Source organism: Lactuca sativa, chromosome 3 (assembly GCF_002870075.4).
Source record: "Lactuca sativa cultivar Salinas chromosome 3, Lsat_Salinas_v11, whole genome shotgun sequence".
Lineage (NCBI taxonomy): Eukaryota > Viridiplantae > Streptophyta > Magnoliopsida > Asterales > Asteraceae > Lactuca > Lactuca sativa.
Genome location: NC_056625.2, coordinates 55,939,765 through 55,967,742, shown reverse-complemented (window position 1 = coordinate 55,967,742; position 27,978 = coordinate 55,939,765). Strand labels below are relative to the sequence as shown.

The 27,978-nt window shown below is 37.1% G+C and overlaps 2 protein-coding genes across 5 annotated transcripts; one reads left to right on the top strand and one right to left on the bottom strand.

The window, feature by feature from the left end:
- Nucleotides 1–350: 350 nt before the first annotated feature.
- On the top strand, nt 351–10,482 carry LOC111914515 (indole-3-acetic acid-amido synthetase GH3.10). Of its 4 annotated transcripts, none has more exons than XM_023910254.3 (6): nt 351–519; nt 648–739; nt 840–1,165; nt 1,695–1,796; nt 1,903–2,765; nt 9,533–10,482. In XM_023910254.3, the coding sequence occupies exons 3-6, from the start codon at nt 864–866 to the stop codon at nt 10,066–10,068; spliced, it is 1,803 nt and encodes a 600-aa protein (XP_023766022.1). In that variant the 5' UTR covers nt 351–519; nt 648–739; nt 840–863; the 3' UTR covers nt 10,069–10,482. The 4 variants fall into 4 exon arrangements, with proteins under 4 accessions (XP_023766022.1, XP_023766020.1, XP_023766021.1 ...); XM_023910252.3 differs by having other exon boundaries at nt 648–747; XM_023910253.3 differs by having other exon boundaries at nt 599–739.
- Nucleotides 10,483–24,846: 14,364 nt separating this feature from the next.
- On the bottom strand, nt 24,847–26,130 carry LOC111914514 (uncharacterized). The gene has a single exon (XM_023910250.2). The coding sequence runs from the start codon at nt 25,977–25,979 to the stop codon at nt 25,038–25,040; it is 942 nt and encodes a 313-aa protein (XP_023766018.1). The 5' UTR covers nt 25,980–26,130; the 3' UTR covers nt 24,847–25,037.
- Between the last annotated feature and the right edge of the window lie 1,848 nt (nt 26,131–27,978).

Here is a 27,978-nt window from a genome sequence, read left to right as displayed (position 1 = left end):
GTAAAAAAAAAAAAAATCACCTTGGCAAAGTTGGTATTTGTGAGCGCCATATATATCACATCATGGTTTATAAACTATGTATTCCGTGTTTGAGGTAATCAGTCATATTCCATTGTTGTAAGATCTTGATCGAAATGGGTGTTTAAATAATTTACAATAAGTTTGAGTATTATTGCAATTATGGGTTGTGCAGTAAACGGCGGGCAGGCGGTAGGTATGAGTTTGAAAAGTTGAAGGGGAAGTATGGGTGAGTTTACGAAGATTTTTATCAGACTGTTCCTGGTCCCCCTTCCTAGCTCTATCAATATAAGCATTTATTGCCACCATGTTCAGACAATCCATATAGAAATCTTCTGTTGAATCTACAACCACACATATAAAGCAAATGAGTGAAAATGAAAAATCAGATAAAGTTTTCGATCCAGATATCAAACTTCTTATTAAAATTGATCAAACTTATGGTAACAATTGTGGATGCTTTGTAGACATCAGAACAGGTTATTTTGTTCAGATTTAAAGGTAAAAACATTACTTCTCCTTGTACATGAATCAATATATAATTTAAGTATAGCTGGTGACTTTAGTTTTTTCCCTTAAGGTCAATCAAAGGGATACAATGATCAGCACTAGAATCCAATTTTGTGCAGGCTTCAATGTTCTTGCTGTCTGTTGCAGCTCTAAGGACTGGAGTAGAGAGTGAAGAGGATAATGACATGTATGTTATAAAGCTTCTTGACGTGTAAGAAGGTGGGCCCCTTATGTGTCCAGATTTTTTTATTTTAAATGTGGTGCCTCTATCCCATTCGTAGTTTTTCAATCATCTCTTTTATTCTTCGTAGAGAGAGAAAGATCGATCCCCGTCAATGGCAACAAGTTCTAGTGACGATATGATTGATTGGTTTGAAGGGGTAGCAAAGAATGCTGGGAAAGTTCAGATGGAAATACTGAAAATGATTCTTGAAATGAATCATGGGGTGGAATATCTGGAGAAATGGTTGGGTGATATCGATGTTGATAAGATGGATGCGGAAGCATTACAGTCGATTTACACATCAATGGTGCCATTAGCTTCTCATGCAGATTTAGAGCCGTATATTCAGAGGATTGCTGATGGAGAGACGTGTCCTTTACTTACTCAGCAGCCAATCACAACTCTCTCCTTAAGGTATATATACATAGTTCTATATATATCATTATAGATCTCAAGATCGAAGAGATGATTTATATATAGTATCTCTTTGGGATTTTTTTTTTTTCTATGAATCGCTTATATATATGAACACATACAAAGAAACGATAAAGAAACCAAAGAGAACCCCATGAAAATAAACCATATCTCTATTACTTTCCTTCCTTATTTTAAGGATTTAAATGAGTGGGTGAGTTGCGTCAAACGTTGGACTAAAGTCTCCGACTCTAGAGATCTCTGGATGTGGAAATACTAAAAAGAAACAAATTGAACACGAAATTCCCTTTTTTTTCTTTTATAGAGACAAAGGGTATATTTTCTAAAGCATCTTCCATCGGAAATGAATATATACATGGAAAGTAATTCAATAGATACCCAACATGTGATAAAACTATTTTATATACGGAGAGAAGTCCAGTCACTATATATTGTTGTGCTTTATTTCAAAAGATTATTCTCCGAGAATGCTAACATAAAGAGTTCTCATTCGTGGTGTCTTGTACAGCTCTGGAACCACTGAAGGTAGACAAAAATACGTCCCCTTCACTTCCCATAGCTCTAAAACCACTCTCCAAATCTTCAAGTTAGCTGCAGCTTATAGATCAAGGTCTCTCTCTCTCTCTCTCTCTCTCTCTCTCTCTCTCTCTCTCTCTCTCTCTCTCTCTCTCTCTCTCTCTCTCTCTCTCTAACTTTTTCTGAGAAATTTTTTGAAGGGTTTATCCAACAAGGGAAGGAGGCAAGATTCTTGAGTTTATCTACAGCAGCAAACAGTTCAAAACGAAGGGTGGGCTATCCGCAGGAACAGCAACAACACATTACTTTGCAAGCAAAGAGTTTAAGCTCAAACAACAACAAACAAAGTCATTCACTTGTAGCCCCGAGGAAGTCATCTTCAGTGGCGATTACAAGCAATCAACGTATTGCCACTTCCTTCTCGGACTCTTTTACTCTCCAGAAGTTGAATTCATCACTTCGACATTCGCCTACTGCATCGTCCAATCACTTACCTTGTTCGAAGATTATTGGCGAGATCTATGCAACGATATTTCGACTGGAACTTTGAGTCCTCGGATCACGATCCCATACATCCGAAGATCAGTTCTAGATTTGATCAAACCCAACTCCGGTTTAGCAAAGTCGATAAGATCAAAATGCGAGGAGTTAGAGGCATCAGATTGGTACGGATTGATACCTATGTTGTGGCCAAATGCAAAGTATGTGTACTCGATAATGACAGGTTCGATGCAACCCTATATTGAAAAACTAAGGCATTACGCAGGGGACCATTTGCCATTAGTGAGTGCAGAGTACGGGTCCACTGAGAGTTGGATTGGGGTGAACATGGACCCTTCTTGTGCACCGGAGAATGTGACTTTCACGGTGGTTCCGACATTTTCTTACTTTGAGTTCATACCATTGCACCGGCCACATCATAAAGCTTGCGAAGCCGTTGCTGCTGGTGATGGTGTTTGTGGTGGTGGTGGTGGTGGTGAAGACTACGTAGAAGATGATCCAGTACCATTATCTAGGGTGAAGATTGGTCAACAGTACGAGATTGTCCTTACGACATTCACAGGTAAATCTTGAACTTATTGATCCCCTTCTATCTCCGGATTCACATGTCAAGAACTGACATATAATAGACTCGATTTGATAGTTTGATAAGGACTAGGATTGAAATTGCCATAGTGCATTTCCGTCCAAAGACAAAAAAAAAAATTATGCCTTGAAAATGGTAATGATTATATTAATTGTTTGTTTATACTTTTATGCTAACAAGTCACTTGTTTTCATTAGCTTTAAATTATAAATTCTAACCACTAGAAAATATTACTTCAATTCTTTCTTATATAAATATTATTACTCGAGATTAATAATTCAATTATCTTCCTTTGCATTTTACCTTTTTCACATGCATTTCACGTTTGGATCCTCTGATAAATAATAATCAGAAGAGTTAAATATGGCTGTCAATGTCAGACCCCGACCCGCGGGTACCTTGTCTGTGGTAGCGACAGCAAACACTACATACCACAAACAATATTCTTTTAAAGAAAAATGCAACCATATATAAACAATCTAGAAATTCTATATATCATACTATAAAAAGCAATTTGCTTTTATCATATACTATTTTATATATTTCTTAACACGTGTGAAATTCTATATTAGATATTTAACGTGCGAAATTCTATATGAAGGTTTGACAGACTCAAAATATTACTAGAGCTATCATTTTATTTGTGAAAAATAGTTTTATTATTTATTTGAGATAATCACAAAAGTGGCCATATTATGAAAATGCCTTTAACAAATTGATTTGATCCCATTCTTCATCAATCATCAATCACAAAAGGGCCACTAATTTTACAACCCTTCAATTGCAGGATTCCAAATAAAATTTAAATTGATACCCAACACAAAAGAAAAACTTGAAAATTTATATTACTTAAAGTTTATATTTCAATATTATGAAATTGCTCTTACGCTTTCCAAATATTTAATAAAAGTTGTAAAATTGTTCTTATAATTTTAAAATAGGTTTTTTCCAAAAAAAAAAAATTAAAACTTTTTTAAGATCTTGCACAAAGCTAGCGCCGACAAATTTTCAGTTTGCAACTTTGACATGTTACATAATTGTTAACCATTTTTACGATTAGTGAAAGATGTGGTCAGGTTACTAATGTAGGAGGGTTTTACTTTCCTACATTTTATTCTTATTTATCTTCGTACCATATCAAATGTTGATATATGTCATATTTAATGACATATTTAATAAAATTAATAATATTTTAGTCCACTTGTCACCATTTAACCTGGATAGAAAGATAGTAAGAATATAATATAAGTGGAATTTTAATTTCTTAATGTTTAATGCTTAATATTAACAGATAGCCTAAAAAAACGGTTACAAAATAATGACATTGATTGGATGATTATTTCTATGAACAAATATTTATTACATTAAAAATTGATTTAATACTTTTAAATGATAAGTTTTATATATATATATATATATATATATATATATATATATATATATATATATATATATATATATATATATATATATAATCAAGATCAAATAAGAAGGAAATTTTTGGTAAGAAGGTAAGAAGTTTTTTTCTACATATTTTTTTCGCGAACAAACAAAATGAATCATTAGATGTTTTATTTGTAAGATGATTCACAAGAAAAAATTCTCAAAAAAACATCTCGATTATTCATTTATACAATGATTTTGTTGTTATTCACTAAATTTGTCACAAAAATGATTTTTTTCTTAATTTACTTAAAAATGAATCATAAAGATGTTTTTTTGGGAATTTTTTCTTGTGAATCATCTTACAAATGAATCATCTAGTGATTCATTTCTTTTGTTCGTCAAAAAATATGTAGAAAAAAAACTTCTTACCTTCCTACCAAAAAAAATTTCTTACCAGATCTATATCCTATATATATATATATATATATATATATATATATATATATATATATATATATATATATATATATATATATATATATATGGGGATAGTGAATATACATTACAGCCCCACCTAAGCTTGGGTACTAAACCTCTAAAATACGTCGTTTTAACTTATTAATTATACTCGATTTGGTTTTCACTTGGTAAATATATCGTCCCCAATAACATTTATTCTCACCATTATTGTTTTGGCGGAGACAGAAATTTTTATATGAGGGTACAAACATTATCAATAAATATTTTATATAGTTATCATATCTTGGGCATTAAAAAACATGATATAATCTTTTTAGCTGGGGGTACAATAACATAGAACTTGTTTACAAATATTTTTTTTATATAGATAAAATAATTTTTTTGGGGGTGCTGTAGTACCCCTAACACCCCATCTTGCTCCGTCACTGTGTAAGTAATGTATCGGAGAAGTCATTTATATTGTTTAATCTTAAATGATGTGTTATCATGTTTTCATTGTTTACATTTATTGCCAAAATCATGTATTTTCCATAGAATCATCTCATATATATATATATATATATATATATATATATATATATATATATATATATATATATATATATATATATATATATATATATATGAAATGTAAAAAGTGCACAATTTACATGTATTTTAGTTAACCAACGAAATAATCATTATATTATACAAAAATAATAACATTCATAAAATAGATTCTTGAAAAAAATATATTATTGGTTCATTTTTTACTAAATCAAGTTTTGATTTATTTTCAGAAAACTTTAATGAGTCTTAACAAAAATAAACCATGGATGCTTTTTTTTTAATTTTATTTTGTAAATCATATTATTTTTGTATTATCTATAGATTTATTTTGGTTATTCGCCAAAAATCATGCAGATAGTGCATTTTTTACACATCCTACTAAATATTTTATTCTTAATATATATATATTTATATATATATATATATATATATATATATATATATATATATATATATATATATATATATATAGGGTTCACTTGATATTAAAAAAAAATAAAGATTTTGAGATTCAACCTCAGCCACATATTTCTTATTCGCCACTTTAACGCTTCAGCATACCGGCAACATCGAAGTATGCCTACTAGAGAGGTATAATCATATATGATTATACATGTTTATGCGTATATGCCTAATCATAAATGACTATAAATATTTCACTGTTCACAGATTAAGTAATCATATATGATTACAATAGTTGATAGCAGAAGAGGTGGTGGTGGCAGAGGTGGCGGTATTATAAGTGACGGAGGTGGCAATTGTAGGGTCAGTTGGTGTCAGACGTGGTGGTAGTGGTGGTGGCTGTGGCGTTGTGGTGGTAGGGATGGTGGCGGAGGAAAAAGGGACGATTGGTGTTATATAATCATTTATGATTATAACAGACATGTCGTCCCGTTACGCTGAAGGGTTAGAGCTGCAAATGTGAAATATTTAGCTGAGGTTGTATCTTTCGATCTTTATTTTATTAATCTCAGCGGAACCTCTCTCTATTTTATATATATATATATATATATATATATATATATATATATATATATATATATATATATATATATATAGAGAGAGAGAGAGAGAGAGAGAGAGAGAGAGAAAGTTCAATAGAGAATCATAATTATGGGTTCTTCAAGGAACCAAATCTTTTTTTTCAATTTCTAGAGCTTATTCTTTATTGAAAAAAAATATAAAAATATCTAAATTCATATATTAACATTGTAAATGTGAAATATTTTTTGGATTCACCGTGTGAATCCGGATTCACGTTGTAAATTTTCGAAGATTCACATTGTGAATTTGACGTAAAAAAATCGAATTATATATAATTGGAAAAAGAATAAAAAGTTATGAATTTCTGTATTTTTAGTTTTTTTTTTTTTTTTTGATAAAAAATAAGTTCTAAAAGTTGAAAAAAAGATTGATTGTTTGGTTCCTTGGTTAATTATGGTCTTTTATTGAACTTCACCTTTTATATATATATATATATATATATATATATATATATATATATATATATATATATATATATATATATATATGTATATATATAGAGTAAATTACACAAATGGTCCCTATGGTTTAAGGTAATTTGCACGTTTGGTCCCTAACTTATTTTTTTAACTCAGAAGGTCCCTACTGTTTGTTTTTGTTACACGCTTGGTCCCTGTCTTACCTAAAAAAACTATTTTGCCCTTAATTTTTTTAAAATATTTAACTAAATACACCCTAACCCCAACCCCCGTCACCTTACCTTACCTATCCTACCATTTTTTCCTATTTAAATAATAGTTTTTTAGGTAAAATAGGGACCAATCGCATAACAAAAACAAAAAGTAAGGACCAAGTGCGTAACAAAAACAAACAGTAGGGACTTTACGAGTTAAAAAAATAAGTTAGGGACCAAGCGCGCAAATTACCCCAAACCATAGGGACAATTCGTGTAATTTACTCATATATATATATATATATACCAAAAACAAACGTAAATAAAAATTTAAACTAGAACAAGATTGAATGCATAGTAATGTTATATCCCCTAGATCTTCGGATTTGTCTTTAAAAGAATTAGCTTTACCATCCAAAAAGGCTTAGCAGCACAGCTTGTTGCCCGTTTGTCATCTCACTCATTGTACGATGACAATTGAACTTGTTGTTTAATTCAAAACAACGAACAAGATGTAATATATATATATATATATATATATATATATATATATATATATATATATATATATATATATATATATATATATATAGGGAAAAGTGAATATACCCTTAAGGGTATATAAGCTTAGGTACCCAAACTCATCATAATACGTTGTTTTGTATCATATAATACATTCTAATTGTCTAATGTTCTTATAATTTAACTTCTAACTTGATTTACTTCCAAGATTTTTATAAATTACACATTTATCTTTCTCTTACATAATTATCATTTTCATCTACAATATATAGCCTAATAAGTGTTCGGCAAAAATATGTGATGTAAGAGAAAGATTATACGGAAATTTCGAATATATCTTGAAAGTAAATCAACTTAAGATTGAAGTTTATGAACATTATAATGAATATATCAAACAAAACGACGTATTATGGTGTGTTCGGGTACCTAAGCTTATATATCCTTAAGGGTATATTCACTTTTCCCATATATATATATATATATATATATATATATATATATATATATATATATATATATATATATATATATATATATATATATATATATATATATATATATACTAAAAACAAACGTAAATAAAAATTTAAACTAGAACAAGATGTAATTACTTAACTAATGACAAAATTTAATATTAAAATCTAGTGCAAACGTTAAAGTTAATTAAAAGATTAATTTCCATAAATAGTTTTTGTGGTTTGGTATAATTCACGCTTTTCACTTTTATTTTTTTTATTTATATATTTATTGGTAACTTAGACGGACCCTAGAGTAGGTTGTGTTGCATCTTTAGCCCCTGGCCGATGTTAAAATGTCGTTGTGTTCCAAGTGAGATGAAGGAGATGGGGCAGTTTTGGTTTCCCAACAAGTTTGGATTTCTGGTGGATTATTGTGTTAAGGTAAAATAGAAGGGTAAAGGGAAAGGGGGAAGAAGATGAATATAGATCTATTTCAATTTTAATAATAATAATAATAATAATAATAATAATAATAATAATAATAATTAATTTAAAGAAATTATTAAGAGCTAAATAGTCTTTTTATGTAGTGTAGGAAAAAAAAAAGCCGCAGCAAAAACATACTCTGTAGATTCGAGTTGAAAATAAAATTAAAGATCAAACGCGCAAGTTATCTTAAACGATCATTCGTGTAGTTTTCCCAAGTTGTCCTCTTACTATAAATCCCAAGTTTGGTCCTAGTTTTGAAGTTTTCCGAAGTGTGGTCCTAGTTTTAGAGTTTTCCCAATGTTGTCCTTATACTTCTTTTGTCGATTATTATTATTGTTTATGAGTAAATTGCAAAATAAAAATCAAACACATATGAAGAGTTCTTTGTCTTCTTCCTCGTCTTGAGCAATTTCAAAATCAAGTGTTGAAATCAAAATCGTTATCAATATTCATATCCATTGTATAAATTTGCCATGGATGGTTTCATTATATCATAACCTACTTAGGTATACTTAGGGACTGGTTGAAAAAAGACTGGGGAAAGAGACAAACAAAGGAGACGATAAAGAAAGCAAGCAATTGATTTTTGGATTTCGTATATGAGTTCTCTCACCTGGATTTTTGGAATCAATTATATTTAGGACGTAGTTAACATCTTTCTTCTTTATACTAAATTGTCCAAAAGAGGGATAAAACTCATTTTATAATGGGTTAGCGGTTCATTTTCACGGTGTTAGTCAAAGGGACTAAATCTAAAACAAATTGCAAACCCAAGAATGGTTTCAGTAATAATTTCAAAGTTGGTCTAAATTTGCAATTGTCAGTAAAGAATTGGGACCAAATTTATAAATTAATCTAAAAGTTTTAAAAATTTTGATATATGTCAAACAAAAGTGGCCTTTCAAGCGTGAATATCTTAGACACCATGTCCTATATTACAAGGACATTTGTACTCTGCCACATGCATACCACAGTGGGTCCATCATTATTCAATAATATCTTCTGTATTTATTCAACATTTTACATTATTTTACCAATTAGAAACATTGGTTCAGTCGATATTATTACAATAAAATAACGTTTGTCATGACTCTGATTGATGAGTACTAATGCCTTTTTTTTCTACCAACTAACGATCGAAGTAGATGCGTTCTTATAAAATAAATAGATAATGATTATAATCTCTTGTCTTCTGATTTCAGGTCTTTATAGATATAGATTAGGAGATGTGGTGGAAGTGGCTGGTTTTTACAAAGAAACACCAAAACTCAATTTTTTATGTAGGAGGAAGCTAATCCTCACAATAAACATCGACAAGAACACAGAAAAAGACCTTCAGCTAGCAGTCCAAAAGGGTTCCCAACCACTCATCAAGGCTCAAGCCGAATTAGTCGATTTCACGAGCCATGCAGACATCTCAAACCATCCGGGTCACTACATAGTGTACTGGGAGATCAAGGGTGAAGTCAACGACCAGATTTTGGGTCAATGTTGCAAGGATATAGATGCAGCATTTGTTGATTATGGTTATGTTGTCTCTAGGAAAACCAACTCAATTGGGCCTTTAGAGCTTTGTATTGTGGAACGAGGTACCTTCAAGAAGATCATGGAACATTTTATTGGGAATGGTGCAACTATGAGCCAGTTCAAGACTCCAAGGTGCACAACTAATCAGGCTTTGTTAAAGATCTTAAATCTATATACAGTAAAGAGGTTTTATAGTACAACTTATAAGTGATTTGTGAACTCAAGAGGGATATATAAACTCATTGGGGACATCATATGCTAATAAATTTGGTTGCTTGATTCAACTAAAAACTTGTGCACTCTTGTACGCATCTCAAGTTCGATTAGAGTTGGCAAAAAATTCATGACACATATCGTAAAGTGGTTTAACTTGTGATATGGACGTATTCACAAGTGATATTTGCTAAAACTGAAAAGAGGACGTGTCTATGATAATGTCATAAGATAGGGATAGGAATGTACTCTTGTATTTATCTTAGCCTGAAAAGAGGACTTGTCTATGATAATGTCATAAGATAGGAATGTACTCTTGTATTTATCTTAGCTTGGACATTGCGTTTTGTATATGGGAGTAGCCAAGATTTTAAAATAACGGGATATAAAAATAGACGGTGGGCTTTAGATATGGGGGAATTTAGCTGATTGTGTACTTGTGGCCCATTTAAAAGAGATGGATCGGGCCATTGAAGGAGGGGGTGGGGGGTGGTTGGCTCAACATCCACATAAAACCCAAATCGTATAAGATCGTATAAGATCGGTCTGGTATGATGAATGTTTGATGTAAATAGTCATACCTCCATCCAAAAAATGATGAGAGTTAACCAAAAAAAAAATAAAAAAATCCTTAATTGGCACGTGAGAATAAAAACGGAAAACAATACAAATACAAATGCAATGCATACCACAAAAAAAATAAAGCACTTAAATATAAAGAAGAAAAAACATTATAAATCTTCCCTGTGATTTAGAAACGTCATAAATGGTTCCGATGCTTTCAAAACTTTTGACGATTGGTTCTTATTGCTAACTCTGTTAAATTTGTCCGGTAACTGAAGGATATTTTTGCCGTTTCACACCACAAGGACCATTTATGATCTTTTCAATCATTTTTTTTAAATAAAAAACTAAATATAATTATTTAATATATAATCTCTCTCTCTCTCTCTCTCTCTCTCTCTCTAGAAAACAAAATTCCATATGTAAATCCTACACCTCTCTTTATCCCATCGCCAGCGAAAGAAAAACGACCACCATTGGTGCTCATGACCTTCAACCATGTCTGCCCGACACAGATCCGTCGGCGGCGAACCAGATAACCCTCTTCTTATCTCTTCTCCATTATCTTTCCTCTTTCTCTTTTTTCCTGTCGAGACTTAGTCGTTTTCCTCAACCCGGAAACCCACTGCATTCTTCATTCATCAGAGTAATGGAATCTAGGGTTTTTGATGCATGATCCATCAGTTTCCTTTGTTTTCATCTCTTGTAAATTGATCTTTGTGGTATTACTATATCGGTAGAGACGGGTTTAATCAACAAGAAAGCCCTATCTATTTCCATCTATAACACCCCAAAGTTTGGAAAGCCAAGAAAAGAAAGAAAACCTCAATTTTAAGGGGAGACTCGGTGAGTCCGAGCGGGATCCGGGTTGAGGTATAAGCGACCGACACGGCGACTCGGCCAAGGTGACTCGGCGAGTCTGGTCTGAGCAAGGAAAACCCTAAATCCGGGACTTGGAGCCTATTTAAACGTCTCATTCTCCTCCCTAGGGTTCCTTTACTGCCTCTCTACCCCAGAACACCAAACCCTAGCCACCATATCCGTTTTTTTGAGCTAGATCCTGCCTTGAAGAGCGCACTAAAGCTTGGAAAAAGAAGAAAGGCCTTGGAGGTGCAAGAAGGGACTGTAGATCCGGGATTGAGAAGACATTTCAGACCAATTGGAGGTAATAAGTTGTTGCTTGGACTCCTTTTTGCACCTAGATCTATTCTTATGTGTGATTTTTGGACATTTTTGGCATGATAAGTAACCACTTCGAGTTAGAGGTCCAGATCTGAGGTTGCTACCTCAGATCCATGCTTGTTTTGGTCTAGAATCCCCTAAAGTATCATCCCTTGGTATGTTGAAGAAGTATGTTTGCCATAAACCCTAGTTTCATTGTGTTTTGAGCCTAGATCTCTTGATCTACACGTAAAGCTTGCCACTTTACGTGGGGGATAGGCCTTAGAAGTATGGATCTATGAGTTGGAAGCCCGGTTTGGCTCAAAAAGCCACTACATGGATTAAGGAGTGAATAGACTCGGCGAGTCCTTCTAGTGGACTCGGCGAGTAGCATAAAGATGAGGAGGAACTCGACGAGTGGGATGAACAACTCGTCGATTCGGATGAAGTTAAGCATGAACTCGGCGAGTTGGAAGAACAACTCGACGAGTTAGTTGAAGATTTCCTTGGACTCGGCGAGTCTATTAGTGGACTCGGCGAGTCAGGTCGTGAAACCTCAAACCCTTCGAGTTGAGACTCGAATCAGTGAGTCGGGTGGTGACTCAGCGAGTTGGACAGGACAGGACTTGGAACTAGTTGGACTCAGCGAGTCATAGACTGACTCGGCGAGTCGAGTCGCGAATAGAAAGACCCTGAGCATATGAACTCGGCGAGTCATTAGGAGGACTCGGGCGAGTAGGGTTGACCTGGAAGGTTGAATTTGACCAGGATTTTGACTTTGACCAGAGTTGACTTAGTTGACTGTCAGACTAAGTGTCATATTGATATTGGTAGCTCGGAGAGCTAGAGGAGCAGCAGCTCAGTGGATTGACGAGTAGCAGCCAGAGGTTTATCAGCAGAGCTCAGCAGTTCAGGTGAGTTTCCTCCCAGTAGGAACGGGTCTAAGGCCACAATGCCGGCCCGTTTAGCTAGCAGTAGTTTCTGGACTTTGATCTGATGTAGTAGTTAGTATGTTTGATGCCTTCGTGGCTCAGACAGGATTTACGTGTTTATGCTAGTTGATATGTTTATGTTATGTTTAGTTAGCTTCGGACTTCGGTCTGATGTAGGGGACGGGGAGTCCCAGTTAGCTTCGGACTTCGGTCCGATGTAGGGGACAAGGTCCCAGTCAGCTTCGGACTTCGGTCCGATGTAAGGGACAAGGTCCCAGTCAGCTTCGGACTTTGGTCCGATGTAGGGGGCAAGGCCCCAGTTAGTCCGAACTTCGGTCCGATGCAGTGGGCAAGGCCCAGTATGTGCTTTATATGTTATTGTGTGGTATGTGGTAGATTGGGGGAGCTCACTAAGCTTCGTGCTTACGGTTTTCAGTTTTGGTTTCAGGTACTCGGTTTTCAAAAGAGGAGCTCGGGAAGATTGCAGTGCACACACCATAGTCAGTTAGCCTGGGGATGTTTATACTCTGATAATGAGATTATGTTTTGAACTTAATACTCGAAAATTATGTTTGACTTATGATACGTTTATATAAATCTGGTTTTAGTAATGTTTTAAAAGAAATTTTTAGTCGTGATTTTTGGGTCGTTACAAGTTGGTATCAGAGCCTTGGTTTGAGGGCTTCGGGCGCACTCCCGAGTGTGTCTGAACTCAAACTAAGGAAGTGGTATAGAGTTTTCAAAAGAAAAACCATAATTACAAAAGGATTTTGAGAAAAGAAAACAATTTTAGAAAAGTATAAAGAAAAGAGTTTTAGAAAAAGCAAAAAGAGTTTTGAAAAGAGAAAAGGGTGTGGTGCATGCAATCAGCCGAGCTCAAGTAAGTACACCCAATTTACCCATACAAGTTATGTTATGATTATCAGTTCAGTTTCAGTTTCAGCTTCAGTAGAACAGCATGCTAGAATAGGACTAAGGATCTAGGATGATGCCTTATGTGCCTGCTTTATGTGTTTCAGCTTGATAAGAATTGCATGCTAGTATTGAGTAGACAGTAGTAGGATAGCCTGCGTAGGTTATGCCTGATAGTGTGAGCTTAGTATTGTATGCTAGTCCAGTTTCTTGTTATGAGAATAGTTTTGCATGAGTGTTTTTCCTTTATCTGAATGCTGCTTGCTTTGTGCTTTGTGGGATTCTGAGTGATGGGAGTTAGCCATTAGGTGAATACGTCACATCACATGTGATCAGGGTTGAATAATCTCAGAGTGCTGGATTTGGCCCTATTGCGCAGCTCTTGTTTGAGTCCAACCGTTGTAGGGACGAGTCTTTTACTTGAAGGATTATCTGAGCCTCGTCACATGTGATGGTATTCAGGTGGTGACTAATTGGCATTACAAGGAGGCCTTCAGCAGCTGAGGACTGTTTGGGTGGAGTCAGAGATTTCCCTAGGGCAAGCCTAGGATGAGAGTAGCAGAGATCAGTAGTAGAGAAAAGGGGAATTGGTGGAGTTGAGGTAACTCTTGAGGAAAGTACGGATAGATGTGGAAGGTAGTAGGGGCCCATACTACTGAAAGCAGAGGATCCGTACTCGATTCAAGGGGGGCCAAGGCAAAACCAGGGAACTAGTAGAGGGTGTGAGAGATCCCTCAGCAGTAGTGTGTGAGATCCCTCAAGTTTGGATGAGTATTGGGATGTTAGTGATGGCAAGTTGCCGAGTATAGTGATGCTACGCGATAGATCATATGGTAGTTCTGGTGTCGACAGGGGATCAGGCTCGGACTCTGGAGCCGGGCAGATTGATGATCAGATGAGAGAGTTCATTTCATTTGAGAATTTTACGCAGTATCACTGACCAGACTCCTGTGATCCTCAATATGATCAAGGAGGGCATTATGGAGATTTGTGATGAGAGACCGAGTGCATTCTGCACTGAGATAGCAGTCATGATAGAGACCCGTACGTTGATGTTTCGGGAATTCATAGTTTGCGAGGCTTCAGATTGTCATGGGGATTAGGGACCCCATTGTTAGCTGCAGATGGTTGGCAGATGTTGCCAACACTTTTCGTACCAGACGTTGTCTCGAAAGGAGACAAGATCTGACTTACTTCCTGTCTCTTGAGGGATAGAGCACGAACTTGATAGGAAGAGGTTGGTAGTGAGTTGAGGGATGATGTGGTTGATGCTATGTCATGGGATGACTTCCAGACCAGATTATGGGCAGAGTGTGCCCAAGCGATTGAGGTGCAGCAGTTGGCGCCAGAGTTGTTAGATCCTCACCAAACGAATGAGACTGTGGCAGAGATCACTGCCAAGCCTCGGGAAAGAGCTTATATGGTACCACAGTATGCAGTAGATGAGGAAATGAAGAAGGAAAGTTATCAGGACATACTGTAGAATGATAGCAGGGAGATTAGGAGTATCTCGGGGTGCAAGACCGTGAATGATATGACTCCTAGAGCTCGAGAGCGGGATATGGACTTGGAGCACATTGTTAAGAGGGAACCAGATCAGTTGTTTATAGTGAAGGGTCTCGGGAGGAGGCCGTAGATTTCAGATCAGCTTCTGAGAGGCCAGCGGGGTCAGAATCGGTGCAGCACTTGTAGGAAACTGCACAAGGGAGCCTTTCGTTCCAGAGGTTTGAGAAGGGTAATCCTGAGTTATCCTCAGTTTGTGTTTGAATTGTATTTTTATGAGATGTCATATTCCAATTGCATACTGAGAAGCATTGGCGAATAGTGATCGACCAATTCCCCAGATTGCGGGATTGGGAGAGTGCAACGTCCTCTTGGTTTATTCCAAGACCGAGGAGCAGCACGAGAAACACCTGAGGGAGGTGCTAGAGGCTTTGAAGAGGAAGAGAATTTTCGCAAGGTTCTTTAATTGTGAGTTCTGGTTGCGCGGAGTGTAATTTCTTTGGGTACCTCGTCAATCGGAAGGATATTCTAGTCGATCCGGCCAAGTTAGAGGCCATGATGCAGTGGGAGATTTCGAGGTCTCCAATTGAGATTCGGAGCTTCCTAGGTCTAGCGGGTTATTACCGGAGATTTATTCAGAATTTTTTAGAAGTTGAGTGATCTCTTGGATTAACTGGTGTTGAAAACACTAGAAAGGGTAAGCGTGGTTCTAGCAGGATCAGTACACTGTAAGAAGGATCAGGAATCCTTTCGACCAATGAGCAGTAAGGAGTTAGCCGAATCCAAGTGGGGGAGAATCCTCCGAGTGTACAAGGATAAGAGTCACGTAGACCCAGAATGAGTGCACGACCTCTGAGAAGAAAAGATAGTAGCATAGTGATTGATGGATTGAGAAGTTCAGAATTGGGGGTTCGAGGACCTTCCCAACAGTTAGTCCATGTAATCGAGATGGTTAGAAGCTGGTTGGGAATCCAGGATTGGAGGACCACCTGTAGGGCTCAAGTGAGTCGGAATGAGGATCCTGAGAACGGTTAGCAAGAGAGGTCTTCGTATTAGTAGCCAGTGGAAGATTCAGCATGCAAGATTGTGTAGATTCAGGAGTTGGAAGTTTGGAAACTTCCCAACAATAGCTTCTTGTATCCGGATCAGTAGACGGTTGGTTTGGGAACCAAGCCGAAGAGTTCCTCGACAAAGCACTAAGTATATCAAGGATATAAGATGTCGAGGATGATGCAGTATTCAAAGACTGAGGGCTGGTTTTGAGAAATCAGGATGAGGAATCACTAGCGGAACTAGGGATAGTCAGGATGTCCTCGGGATAGTAGTAGTAGTAGTGTTGTAAGTCTGCGGGGGTAGCCGTAGCATTCACTAGCAGCCAGATAGTAGTAGTAGTGTTGTAAGTCTGCGGGGGTAGCCGTAGCATTCACTAGCAGTCAGATAGTAGTAGAGTGTTGTAAGTCTGCGGGGGTAGCCGTAGCATTCACTAGTAGTCAGATAGTAGTAGTAGTGTTGTAAGTCTGCGGGGGTAGCCGTAGCATTCACTAGCAATCAGATAGTAATAGAGTGTTGTAAGTCTGCGGGGGTAGCCGTAGCATTCACTAGTAGTCAGATAGTAGTAGAGTGTTGTAAGTCTGCGGGGGTAGCCGTAGCATTCACTAGTAGTCAGATAGTAGTAGTAGTGTTGTAAGTCTGCGGGGGTAGCCGTAGCATTCACTAGCAGTCAGATAGTAATAGAGTGTTGTAAGTCTGCGGGGGTAGCCGTAGCAGTCAGATAGTAGTAGAGTGTTGTAAGTCTGCGGGAGTAGCCGTAGCATTCACTAGTAGTCGGATAGTAGTAGTAGTGTTGTAAGTCTGTGGGGGTAGCCGTAGCATTCACTAGTAGTCGGATAGTAGTAGTAGTGTTGTAAGTCAGCGGGGGTAGCCGTAGCATTCACTAGCAGTCAGATAGTAGTAGTGGTGTTGTAAGTCTACGGGTGTAAGTCTACGGGGGTAGCCGTGGCCTTTATCAGATTGGCAGGCAGCATGATCGCGTTGTGGACGCGGGAAAGCAGTAGTTCCCACCCGTTCGGGTGCAACAGTGAGGATATGGGAATCCACGGGTTAGATTTCGGATTTCCCAAATGGTTCAGTTATGGCTAAGTCAGCAATTTTGGCTATAGATCGTCACATCAGTTATGAGATCAGAGTAGCAGTGGACCGTTAGGGTTCGGGTATGTTAAGGGCTACCGTCAGTCTGGGAGCCATCATGTTGTTAGTCGTGGAATTGATGATGTCAGGATGTGACGTATGGTCCCGATCGGTTGGATCGGAAGGTTGTTAGAACCATAGTGACATGATAACTAGTGGAAACTAGTTCCAGAGAAAGATTTCGTTCAGAAGTCGTGGAAGCGACTAAGTGAGGAGTCCTTTGACTCCACAGTTGAGTTGGAACTCAGTATTTCAGTCAGTTCAGTGTATCAGGCAGTTCAGTGTTTCGCGCAGTTCAGTGTATCAGGCAGTTCAGTGTTTCAGGCAGTTCAGTGTTTCATTCAGTTCAGTGTTTCAGGCAGTTCAGGGTTTCATTCAGTTCAGTGTTTCAGGCAGTTCAGTGTATCAGGCAGTTCAGTGTTTCAAGCAGATCAGTGTTTCAGGCAGTTCCGTGTTTCGGATAGTTGCAGTGTGAGGGTCAGTATTAGTATAGTTGGTTGATTTGTTAATGGCAAGTCCCTCTCAGTAGGATTAGTTGAGCCTTCTGCCAAGTATAAGTGATCTGTAAGGATAGCTAGGCAGGTAGCTTTTCTTTCAGGATGGAAGGCTCGAGTTAGTAGGAATTGAGAAGTCAAATGAGAGATAAGTAGGTTGGATCCAACAGCATCGATTCAGTATGGATGGCAGAATGGATAGAACAGTTATAGATAGCCGAAGTATCTTCAGGAGTCGTGGGGAGCGACTAGGAGATTGCGATGGAGTGTAGTGACCGGTGGGAGTCCGGTAACTCAGGTATCGGCAGATTAGTTAGACCAGGGTAGTCTCAGTGCATCCGATAGGCGGATGAGGGGTAACAGAATTCTCAGTCGGAGGAAGTAACGTTAAGAAAATTTTGGAAGAGAGAAGGATTCAGTATGTACCAACAGTAGTGACTAGCACTGTAAGTGGTTGGAGTGATGAGCAAAAAGGGGTGCTAGATTTCCCAGGCAGAGAGTTGGAGGCAGTCCGCAGGACAGTTGGTCATAGCAAACTTCGAGGACGAAGTTTAGTTTAAGTGGGGGAGAGTTGTAACACCCCAAAGTTTGGAAAGCCAAGAAAAGAAAGAAAACCTCAATTTTAAGGGGAGACTCGGCGAGTCCATGAAGGGACTCGGCGAGTCCGAGCGGGATCCGGGTTGAGGTATAAGCGACCGACTCGGCGAGTCGGCCAAGGTGACTCGGCGAGTCTGGTCTGAGCAAGGAAAACCCTAAATCCGGGACTTGGAGCCTATTTAAACATCTCATTCTCCTCCCTAAGGTTCCTTTACTGCCTCTCTACCCCAGAACACCAAACCCTAGCCACCATATCCGTTTTTTTGAGCTAGATCTTGCCTTGAAAAGTGCACTAAAGCTTGGAAAAAGAAGAAAGGCCTTGGATGTGCAAGAAGGGACTGTAGATCCGGGATTGAGAAGACATTTCAGACCAATTGGAGGTAATAAGTTGTTGCTTGGACTCCCTTTTGCACCTAGATCTATTCTTATGTGTGAGTTTTGGACATTTTTGGCATGATAAGTAACCACTTCGAGTTAGAGGTCCAGACCTGAGGTTGCTACCTCAGATCCATGCTTGTTTTGGTCTAGAATCCCCTAAAGTATCAGCCCTTGGTATGTTGAAGAAGTAGGTTTGCCATAAACCCTATTTTGATTGTGTTTTGAGCCTAGATCTCTTGATCTACACGTAAAGCTTGCCACTTTACGTGGGGGATAGGCCTTAGAAGTATGGATCTATGAGTTGGAAGCCCGGTTTGGCTCAAAAAGCCACTGCATGGATTAAGGACTGAATAGACTCGGCGAGTCCTTCTAGTGGACTCGGCAAGTAGCATGAAGATGAGGAGGAACTCGACGAGTGGGATGAACAACTCGTCGAGTCGGATGAAGTTAAGCATGAACTCGGCGAGTTGGAAGAACAACTCGACGAGTTGGTTGAAGATTGCCTTGGACTCGGCGAGTCAGGTCGCGAAACCTCAAACCCTTCGAGTTGAGACTCGAATCAGTGAGTCGGGTGGTGACTCAGCGAGTTGGACAGGACAGGACTTGGAACTAGTTGGACTCGGCGAGTCATAGACTGACTCGGCGAGTCGAGTCGTGAATAGAAAGACCCTGAGCATATGAACTCGGCGAGTCATTAGGAGGACTCGGCGAGTAGGGTTGACCTGGAAGGTTGAATTTGACCAGGATTTTGACTTTGACCAGAGTTGACTTAGTTGACTGTCAGACTAAGTGTCATATTGATATTGGTAGCTCGGAGAGCTAGAGGAGCAGCAGCTCAGTGGATTGATGAGTAGCAGCCAGAGGTTTATCAGCAGAGCTCAGCAGTTCAAGTGAGTTTCCTCCCAGTAGGAACGGGTCTAAGGCCACAATGCCGGCCCGTTTAGCTAGCAGTAGTTTCCGGACTTTGATCTGATGTAGTAGTTAGTGTGTTTGATGCCTTCGTAGCTCAGACAGGATTTACGTGTTTATGCTAATTGATATGTTTATGCTATGTTCAGTTAGATTCGGACTTCGGTCCGATGTAGGGGACGGGGAGTCCCAGTTAGCTTCGGACTTCGGTCCGATGTAGGGGATAGGGAGTCCCAGTCAGCTTCGGACTTCGGTCCGATGTAGGGGGCAAGGCCCCAGTTAGTCCGGACTTCGGTCCGATGTAGTGGGCAAGGCCCAGTATGTGCTTTATATGTTATTGTGTGGTATGTGGTAGATTGGGGGAGCTCACTAAGCTTCGTGCTTACGGTTTTCTGTTTTGGTTTCAAGTACTCGGTTTTCAAAAGAGGAGCTCGGGAAGATTGCAGTGCACACACCATAGTCAGTTAGCCTGGGGATGTTTATACTCTGATAATGAGATTATGTTTTGAATTTAATACTTGAAAATTATTTTTGACTTATGATACGTTTATATAAATCTAGTTTTAGTAATGTTTTAAAAGAAATTTTTAGTCGTGATTTTTGGGTCGTTACACCATCTTTATCACCCTCGTTGAAGGAAGAATGAACTGGATATCAGATGATTTTGTTCTCTCCGATAAACAGTGTGGTTTAGGGATTTTTATGATCTGGGATTTCTTCTCTGCTCAAAATTTCTATGTGTGTGTGTCTCACACATCACAGAAACAGGGAAATCGAACCCCTTTTTTCTTTCTCTGCTCAAAATTTCACAAAGCCACCCTATTTTTTCTTTAATCGCCGATGAGAAATTAGGAACAAGGACAAAAAAGGGGTTGCACTCTTTTTCTTTTTCTCATACAAGTCTCGTATCTGATTTTTTGTTAATCCAATCAAAATCCTATACATATTTGATATCAATGGCTTTGTAACCGGGGTCGACAGTCCAGATTGGGAAAGCACACATGAAGCTGCTTCACAGACATCTCCTGATGTTTCAGCTCAAATGGGTTTACATACCCGTTTCGTGTTTTTCACTATGTATGAGTGTGTGTTTTTCATTTTTTCAATGTGTGTATTGAACCCCAATCGTTAGTTTCTTTTCTGTATGCCCTTCCTCTATGTGTATAAGGTTAAAAAGCCATATGGGCAACTGATTCCATGGAATGAGAAACTAGAAAAAGAGATTAAAATTTTCAGAGTTTGGAGAAATTATAGAGTATGGAGAAGAGATAAAAAGAGGGTTATCGAATATATTTTTAAATAATTATATTTAGTTTTTTTCTTTTTTAAAAAAAATAACTGAAAGCATCATAAATAGTCCATATGATGTGAAATGATGAAAATATCCTTCAGTTAACAGACAAAACTTAACGGGGTTAGCAATAAGAACCAATCGACAAAAGTTTGAAAGCACAGACCATCTATGACGTTTCTAAACCACGGGTACTAAACTTCAGATTTTGGAAAACCATAGGAACCATTTATGATGTTTTTTCTATAAAGAACAAAGATAATCTTATGTATCAAATCTTTCATGTCCACCCTTAAATTGTTTTCTTAATTCCTCGTCAATCAATATATGTTCATCGTCTGATTGACTGTGACAAGCTAGCTACATCCTCTTTATTTTTGTTGTTCCAAAATAGATTATTATTGTTGTATTTACATAAACATAAGCATTTATTTAGAAGCTAACATACATAATTCATTTAGTTATAATTTGGCTTTCTTGAATTATTGCATTAATTATTCGATTTTAATACACCAGTATTAATCGATTTAAAAACCATATCGTTAACAAATTCAAAAGATAAAACATTAAATCATTTGCAGAGTATAATGGTTAAACGTGAGCAATAAATATATTTAAATATCAAAGGATAGTTGTAAATTTTCCAAAAAACGTAATTATTATACCTTCCAAAATATTAACAAAATGATATTTTTAAATAGATAAAATTGCAAAAATGGTCCCTGTGGTACGCAAATTTTATTGGGTTTTAGTCCAAACATCGAGTTTTTTGGATTCATGGTCCTTTTGCAGTGATTTGTATGTGAAAATAGTCCCTCCGAAAATTGGAATGACTATAATACCCTTGGGGTATTTATTTTTCATTTTTCTTTCATTTATTTTTAAATTTAATATTTATTTATTTAACAATTAAAAATAATAAAGGACATCTCTCTCTCTCTCTCTCTCTCTCTCTCTCTCTCTCTCACTCCCTGGCGCTTTACCTGCAAATCAAAATCGTACATACACTGATAAAAACAAATATACACTACACAGATGAAAAAACCCATTTGAGACTCTCGTTGAAGGTGGCATGGAGCTGAGATCTGAAGAGATCTTCTATTAAGTTTCAATCAAAGACAAACACACGCCTTCAGTGTTGGTTCGATTCGGGGAAGAAGAAATTGGAAGCAGAAATCTATGGAGGGTGGTGGCAATCGATCGCAAAGGAGGGAGTAATTTTAGTTCTTGACTAGTTCGAAGAAAGGAGAAGGATAATGAAATTAGAAAAGAAAGAAATACCTAAGCAACAAAGATTTTTGGTCCGATGGTCGAGGTTTGTTGAGCAAGGAATGAACACCTACAGTGACCTCACTGATTCGTAGAGGGAAGACGAAACGAAAGCAGCAAGGGTTGTTGAAGCAGCTCATGTGCTTCTTCTGTCTCGGAAAGAAATGTGAATGTGAGGGGGAGAGATGTTATGATGGAAGCAGGGCAACATCAACAACAATTCAGGTGGATATGGAGTCAGCGAAAGAAGAAGAGAAGGTTCAAAGGGGCTATTGCCCTCTTGTCTGCTTGAAAATCTCCACCTCCGGTGGGGTTTATTTGATAGAAGCTGAACAGGAAAAGAGAGGAACAAGAGTTGAATTGGACAACAAAATTTGGGGGTGTTTTGCTTCTTTGCTCGACAGAAAAAAGAAGGAGTAACAAAGGGTTGTTGTTCCTCTATTTACCAGAAAACAGCAAGAACACCACCTCCAATGGAGGTGTTTTTGGTTGCCTATCGGGGAGAGAGAGAGAGAGAGAGATGTCCTTTATAATTTTTTTAATTGTTAAAATAAATAAATAAATATTAAATTAAAAAAATGAAAGAAAAATGAAAAATAAATACACAAGGGTATTATAGTCATTTTAATTTTCGGAGGGACTATTTTCACATACAAACAACTCCAAAAGGACCATGAATCCAAAAAACTCGGGGTTTGGACTAAAACCCCCAAAATTTGCATATCACAGGGACCATTTTTACAATTTTGTAAGTTGTAAGTTGTAACTTGTAAGTTGTAACTAGTCTTGGGCCTCGGCCTAAAAATCCATAACGGGCCCGTGTAACCAATCCAACACACTACCTCCTACTACATCTTCGGTCCTACAAATAAATATTTTAATATGGGAAAAGACTTCCAAGTCCAACAAGTTTTCTAACCATTCAAAAGAATCTCAATCATGTTTTCGAGTGTTCAAGATAACCCAATAAACTTAATTTTTTGTCTAAAAAACTCCAAAGAAAATTTCAAACCGTTTAAAGAATCTCAATCATGTTTTGTCTGTTCAAAAGGTTAAGTTCATTGGGTTATTTTAAACAGACAAAACATGATTGGGGTTTTTTAAACAGTTTAGAAACTTCATTAGTCTTAAAAGTCATTTTTCCGATATGGTAATAAGTCACGTCATCTGTTTCTCCTCTTTGACTTCCCTAGAATTGAACAAAAATGTAACTTAGTTGGGCTTTTTAGACAAAATGTTAAGTTCGTTGGGTTTTTTTTGAAGAGACAAAACATGATTGAAGTTTTTTGAACGGCTTGAAAGCTTCGTTGGGCTGATAAATCATTTTCCCTTTTAATATTAGTAATATGGCATGTCTACCTACATCTCCACTCTTGCAAATTACCATTTTACCATTAATAAATATTGTCTACTCTTTGAAAGTTAAGAGTAACCATTTACACACTCTCTTAACCTTCCATCTCAATCTTAACTTGCAAAACATCAAACATAAATAATTCTTTCACACAAATAGCTAACTCAAGGACTTAGTAAATCTAGTTAATCATAAGATTAACTTTTATCACTTAATAACTCCATCTGATACATTTTCTCCTAATAAGTTTATGTTAATCTCTATATGTTTCTTTCTTTTTTTTGCAGACTTAGATTTAGATCCATATATATTGTAGAATTGTTATTGTAATCTATCTATCCTACATGTGTACTTAAATGACAAAGTCATCAAACCCTATAAACTTTGCACATGCTAGTTGATCTTTTATAGTTTCACTAAGACTCACTCATATGTCTAATCAAAGCTCCACTAACCATGGTTTCATGCACACCACATAATCACAATATTAACTTAATCGTAATATGTAGGCCCGGAACAGTGGCGGACATAAAATGTTTTAGTAGGGGTGAACTCGTACTTCAAGCCGGTGCACCTAATAGGAAAAAAAATTACATTATGTGCCGGAAATTAAACAGTGACCCAGGACCCCCGGGCTCCACTAAGATCCACCCCTGCCCAAAACATAAATTTTGTATGACATTCTGGAAACCAAGCACATCAAGTTTTATACATCATACTTTTTGGGTTGTAAATATATAATAGTAGTTGTTGGAAAACCAAATTCTATTTTAATCATTTACTATATCAAATAAGATATCATAACCTTATAGATGAGATCATAAAACTAACTACTCAAGATAGATATGCATAGCATATCAAGTGGTGCTAAATAAACCCTTATCCCATTTGAATCTTAAATGAACTTAATCTCCCACAAACACAAATGTTCCATCAACGATGGTTTATTTAAGATTACATTTTGAAACCTGTCTTCGCCCTATCCATCACGAATGTGATATTCTTCATTTGGTTTTCTGAGCCAATTTATATAATGACAATGATTATGTTATTATTGTGTGTGGAAAGTGAAAGTTGTGGCTGATTATTATAGATTTCAAGTAATTGCAACATTGATTTTTTCTATGATTTCGTTTGATGATCCATTCATGATTGATATCATTAATTTTTTTATAACGGATGATTTGGGATATTTTGCACCATGTCTTTACAAAGCGACGTAACATACTTGAAAGCCAATGATTTATTAGAAAAAGAAATAATTACTACAATAAATCATAACATATTTTCTTAAAGAAAATCATGGTTCATGAAAAATGTGGTCGTACCTCTATATCCATTCTTTTGATGTGCCAAACGACACCGTATAGCGGGAAAAAAATAACAAAACGATGACCACCTATTTGCTTTTACTGTTTAAAGAAAAATAAAGCACTCCATAGAAACAACCGGGTGGTCTAGCGACTCACTTTTCTCTAGCTCCGATGGAACACCGACCATCACCACCGTCACATTTCTTTCAAGATCATCGGATTTCACTATTATCTGATCACCGGAGTTTTTTACAGGTGCAGGGCTTCCCTCTCTCGTATTCGGACGTAGTCCCCTAATCGCGGGCGACCTTGATCGTTCACCGGGAAGGCGGAGACGTCGTCGGACAATATCCGATGGTCCAACATACCCGTGGCGGTGGGTTGTCGGCGTTGTATTGGACGGGAACCGATTTCTCTTCTTCGGTGGAGGAGCTACTAACCTTCTAGGTGGTGGCCTGATACCTCCGTCCTTCTCCTTGGATATCTCGCCGGTGAACTTCTCCGGCCGTTTCCTGGGAACCTTTTTGGGTGGTGGAGACGTAATGATTTTCTGTGTAACTTCCCTATCATCTTCGATTTCAACTACATCTCTTTCTGTATCTATCATCGCCGCCTTGGACGTGGTGGCAGCAGATAAGCTCTCATAGTCATTGTAACTACACATCTCCGACATCTCAGTTACATTTTCTTGATTTTCTTGGTTTGATTTCTTGCCGGCGTCATTTTCATGAAGAATCTGTGTGGTGGTTTGGATGATTGGTATTGATATTGAGATGGGAGTTTCGGAGAGGACTTCTTTGACTGACTCTTTTTCAAATGGTGGCGACGGAGTAGCATGCGTAGCTGGTTCTTCGATTCTACTTTTGGAATCATCCAAACGGCGGTGGGCTGTTTTATTGGTGGTTGCGGGGGTGGTCAAACAACAACCCATTTGGGTCTGTTCTAGTGTGTGTGTGTGTGTAGTGGAGGGGCTTTTGAGAGGGATAAAACTTAAAAGCGATGCGTGTAAGAAATATGCCTGCATTGCTTTTGCTTCTTCAACCATGCTTGCTTACCAACCGGATTCGGTTACAGAAACAAAATCTCTTTGAAATATGAGAATTTTATGTTATATTCTAGTCCTTTGGTTTGTCAAAGATTGCATAGCATGTCCTATATTTCTTTTGCTAATCCTGATGGTACTTATGATTTTAATGATTTTAATTTTCTATTTGGTTGGCCTCTCTATAGTTGGTTTTTAGGAAAAAAAGACTTATAAGTCCAATAAAAATTTTCAAACCATTAAAAAAACCTCAATTATGTTTTGTATGTTCAAAAAAACTCAACGAACTTAATCTTTTGTCTAAAAACCCCAACTAACTTACACGTTTGTTCAATTCTTATTAGGGTCAACCGGCTAATGAAAGTCAATGAATGACATGACTTATAATGTGTAATTAAATATTAGGAAAATGACTTGTAAGACCAACGAAGTTTCGAAACTGTTAAAAAAACATTAATCATGTTTTATTTGATCAAAAAACTCAATTAATTTACACTTTTGTTCAATTCATAGGCAACCAGATTCATTAGGTAGATAATTAGTTGACAAATGACATGACATTATATTTAATGACATGGAATAAACATATTAGAATTGTCCTTTATATATCGATTTAGGCTTGGAGAAGAGAAAAACAAACGGCGTCTATGTTTGATCTTTTGTAATGGCTACTTCTTTTTCCTCTCAATTGTTTATGTCCAACTCAAGATCTATAAAGAATATATTTGATGATGCAAACCCTTTAGATGTGGACGCCCTTCTCAGATTTGTATACATGATCACAATGAATTTTTGTTAATTAAGATATTTTTTCCTAATTTTTATGTTTATAACAACAAAAATTATAGTTTATGCTTAAGAAGTTAAAATTGATTTCATTATTGATATCTTAATCAACATCAAATTAAGAGACCATATAGAATTTTAAGAGGCGGAAAATTGGATTAAGGATAGAAAACTAGGCTATTGTCAACTTCTCCGTAACTTAAGGCATGTGAAATCATTTATTAAAGATATATGGAGGTGGATTGGTTAGGATGAAACACCATCTCCATATGTGTAACACCCCAACTTTCAAGAAAATTCTAATTCATCCCTTGAGTTTTATTTAGGTCATTTTTGGTCCTTGGATTGGAAGGAAGTGGCTAAGTGAAGCCCTAGTGGCAATTTGGTAATTATAGGAACATGAGTAGTACGTTGGGCGTACATGTGAGTACGCTAAGTGTACTAGGGTGTGCCCTAGTACGCTGGGCGTACACATATGTATGTTGGGCGTACGTGTGTCCAAGTGAAACCCTAACTCTTAGGGTTTGTGGAGTATTTAAGCATCATTATGGATCTTTTTGCCCTACTCTTTCAGCCTCCAAATCCTCAAGCCGTTTTGAGTAAACACTAACCCCCATATTGAGCATCTTGAGCTTATAGTGTGGTTTTTGTGTGCCAAAAGAAGAAGTTAGTGCATCAAAGGAGTCAAGGAAGGAAACAAGCTTATAGATTTGGGGTTATCATCTTCTTGGAAGCTTTAGAAGGTATAAAGCTTCTACCTTTATGCTTGGATTGTGTAGATCTTGTGGTGGTTTCTTTTTGGTATTCTTCTTGTCCCTAGAGTCCTAATATTGTGCATGCTTTGTTTTGGTTATGTTGGGTTGTCCTTTCGGACCCTTGGATGGGTCCTACGACATAAAAATGAGGTCCCTTGAGCTAGTTTGGTCCCTTTTCTTTGTAAGAGTTCATAATGGATTAAGACCGTGTATTAAGCCCTTTTTGGTCGACCAAAGTCTTAAAGTTTGAGACTTTATGGTTCTAGAGGGCTATTGGATCATGGATCTGAAGTTTGAGCTCAAGTGCTTAATCAATTAAGCACTTATGCGAGTTTAAGCCTTGCAAGGGTACGCCACGTGTAAGTTGATGTACGCCCCGCGTACTGAGTCAACCACCCCGTAGGTGGTCAATGTGAGGCGAGGTATGCCCCGCGTACGCCTCTGCTTAAGTTTCGGACTTT

Coding starts and splice junctions, on each gene's coding strand:
- LOC111914515 (XM_023910254.3), top strand. CDS start 864: ATGGCAACAAGTTCTAGTGACGATATGATTGATTGGTTTGAAGGGGTA. Junction 1,797..1,902: donor GCTGCAGCTTATAGATCAAG/GTCTCTCTCTCT, acceptor AATTTTTTGAAG/GGTTTATCCAACAAGGGAAG. Junction 2,766..9,532: donor TGTCCTTACGACATTCACAG/GTAAATCTTGAA, acceptor TTCTGATTTCAG/GTCTTTATAGATATAGATTA.
- LOC111914514 (XM_023910250.2), bottom strand. CDS start 25,979: ATGGTTGAAGAAGCAAAAGCAATGCAGGCATATTTCTTACACGCATCG.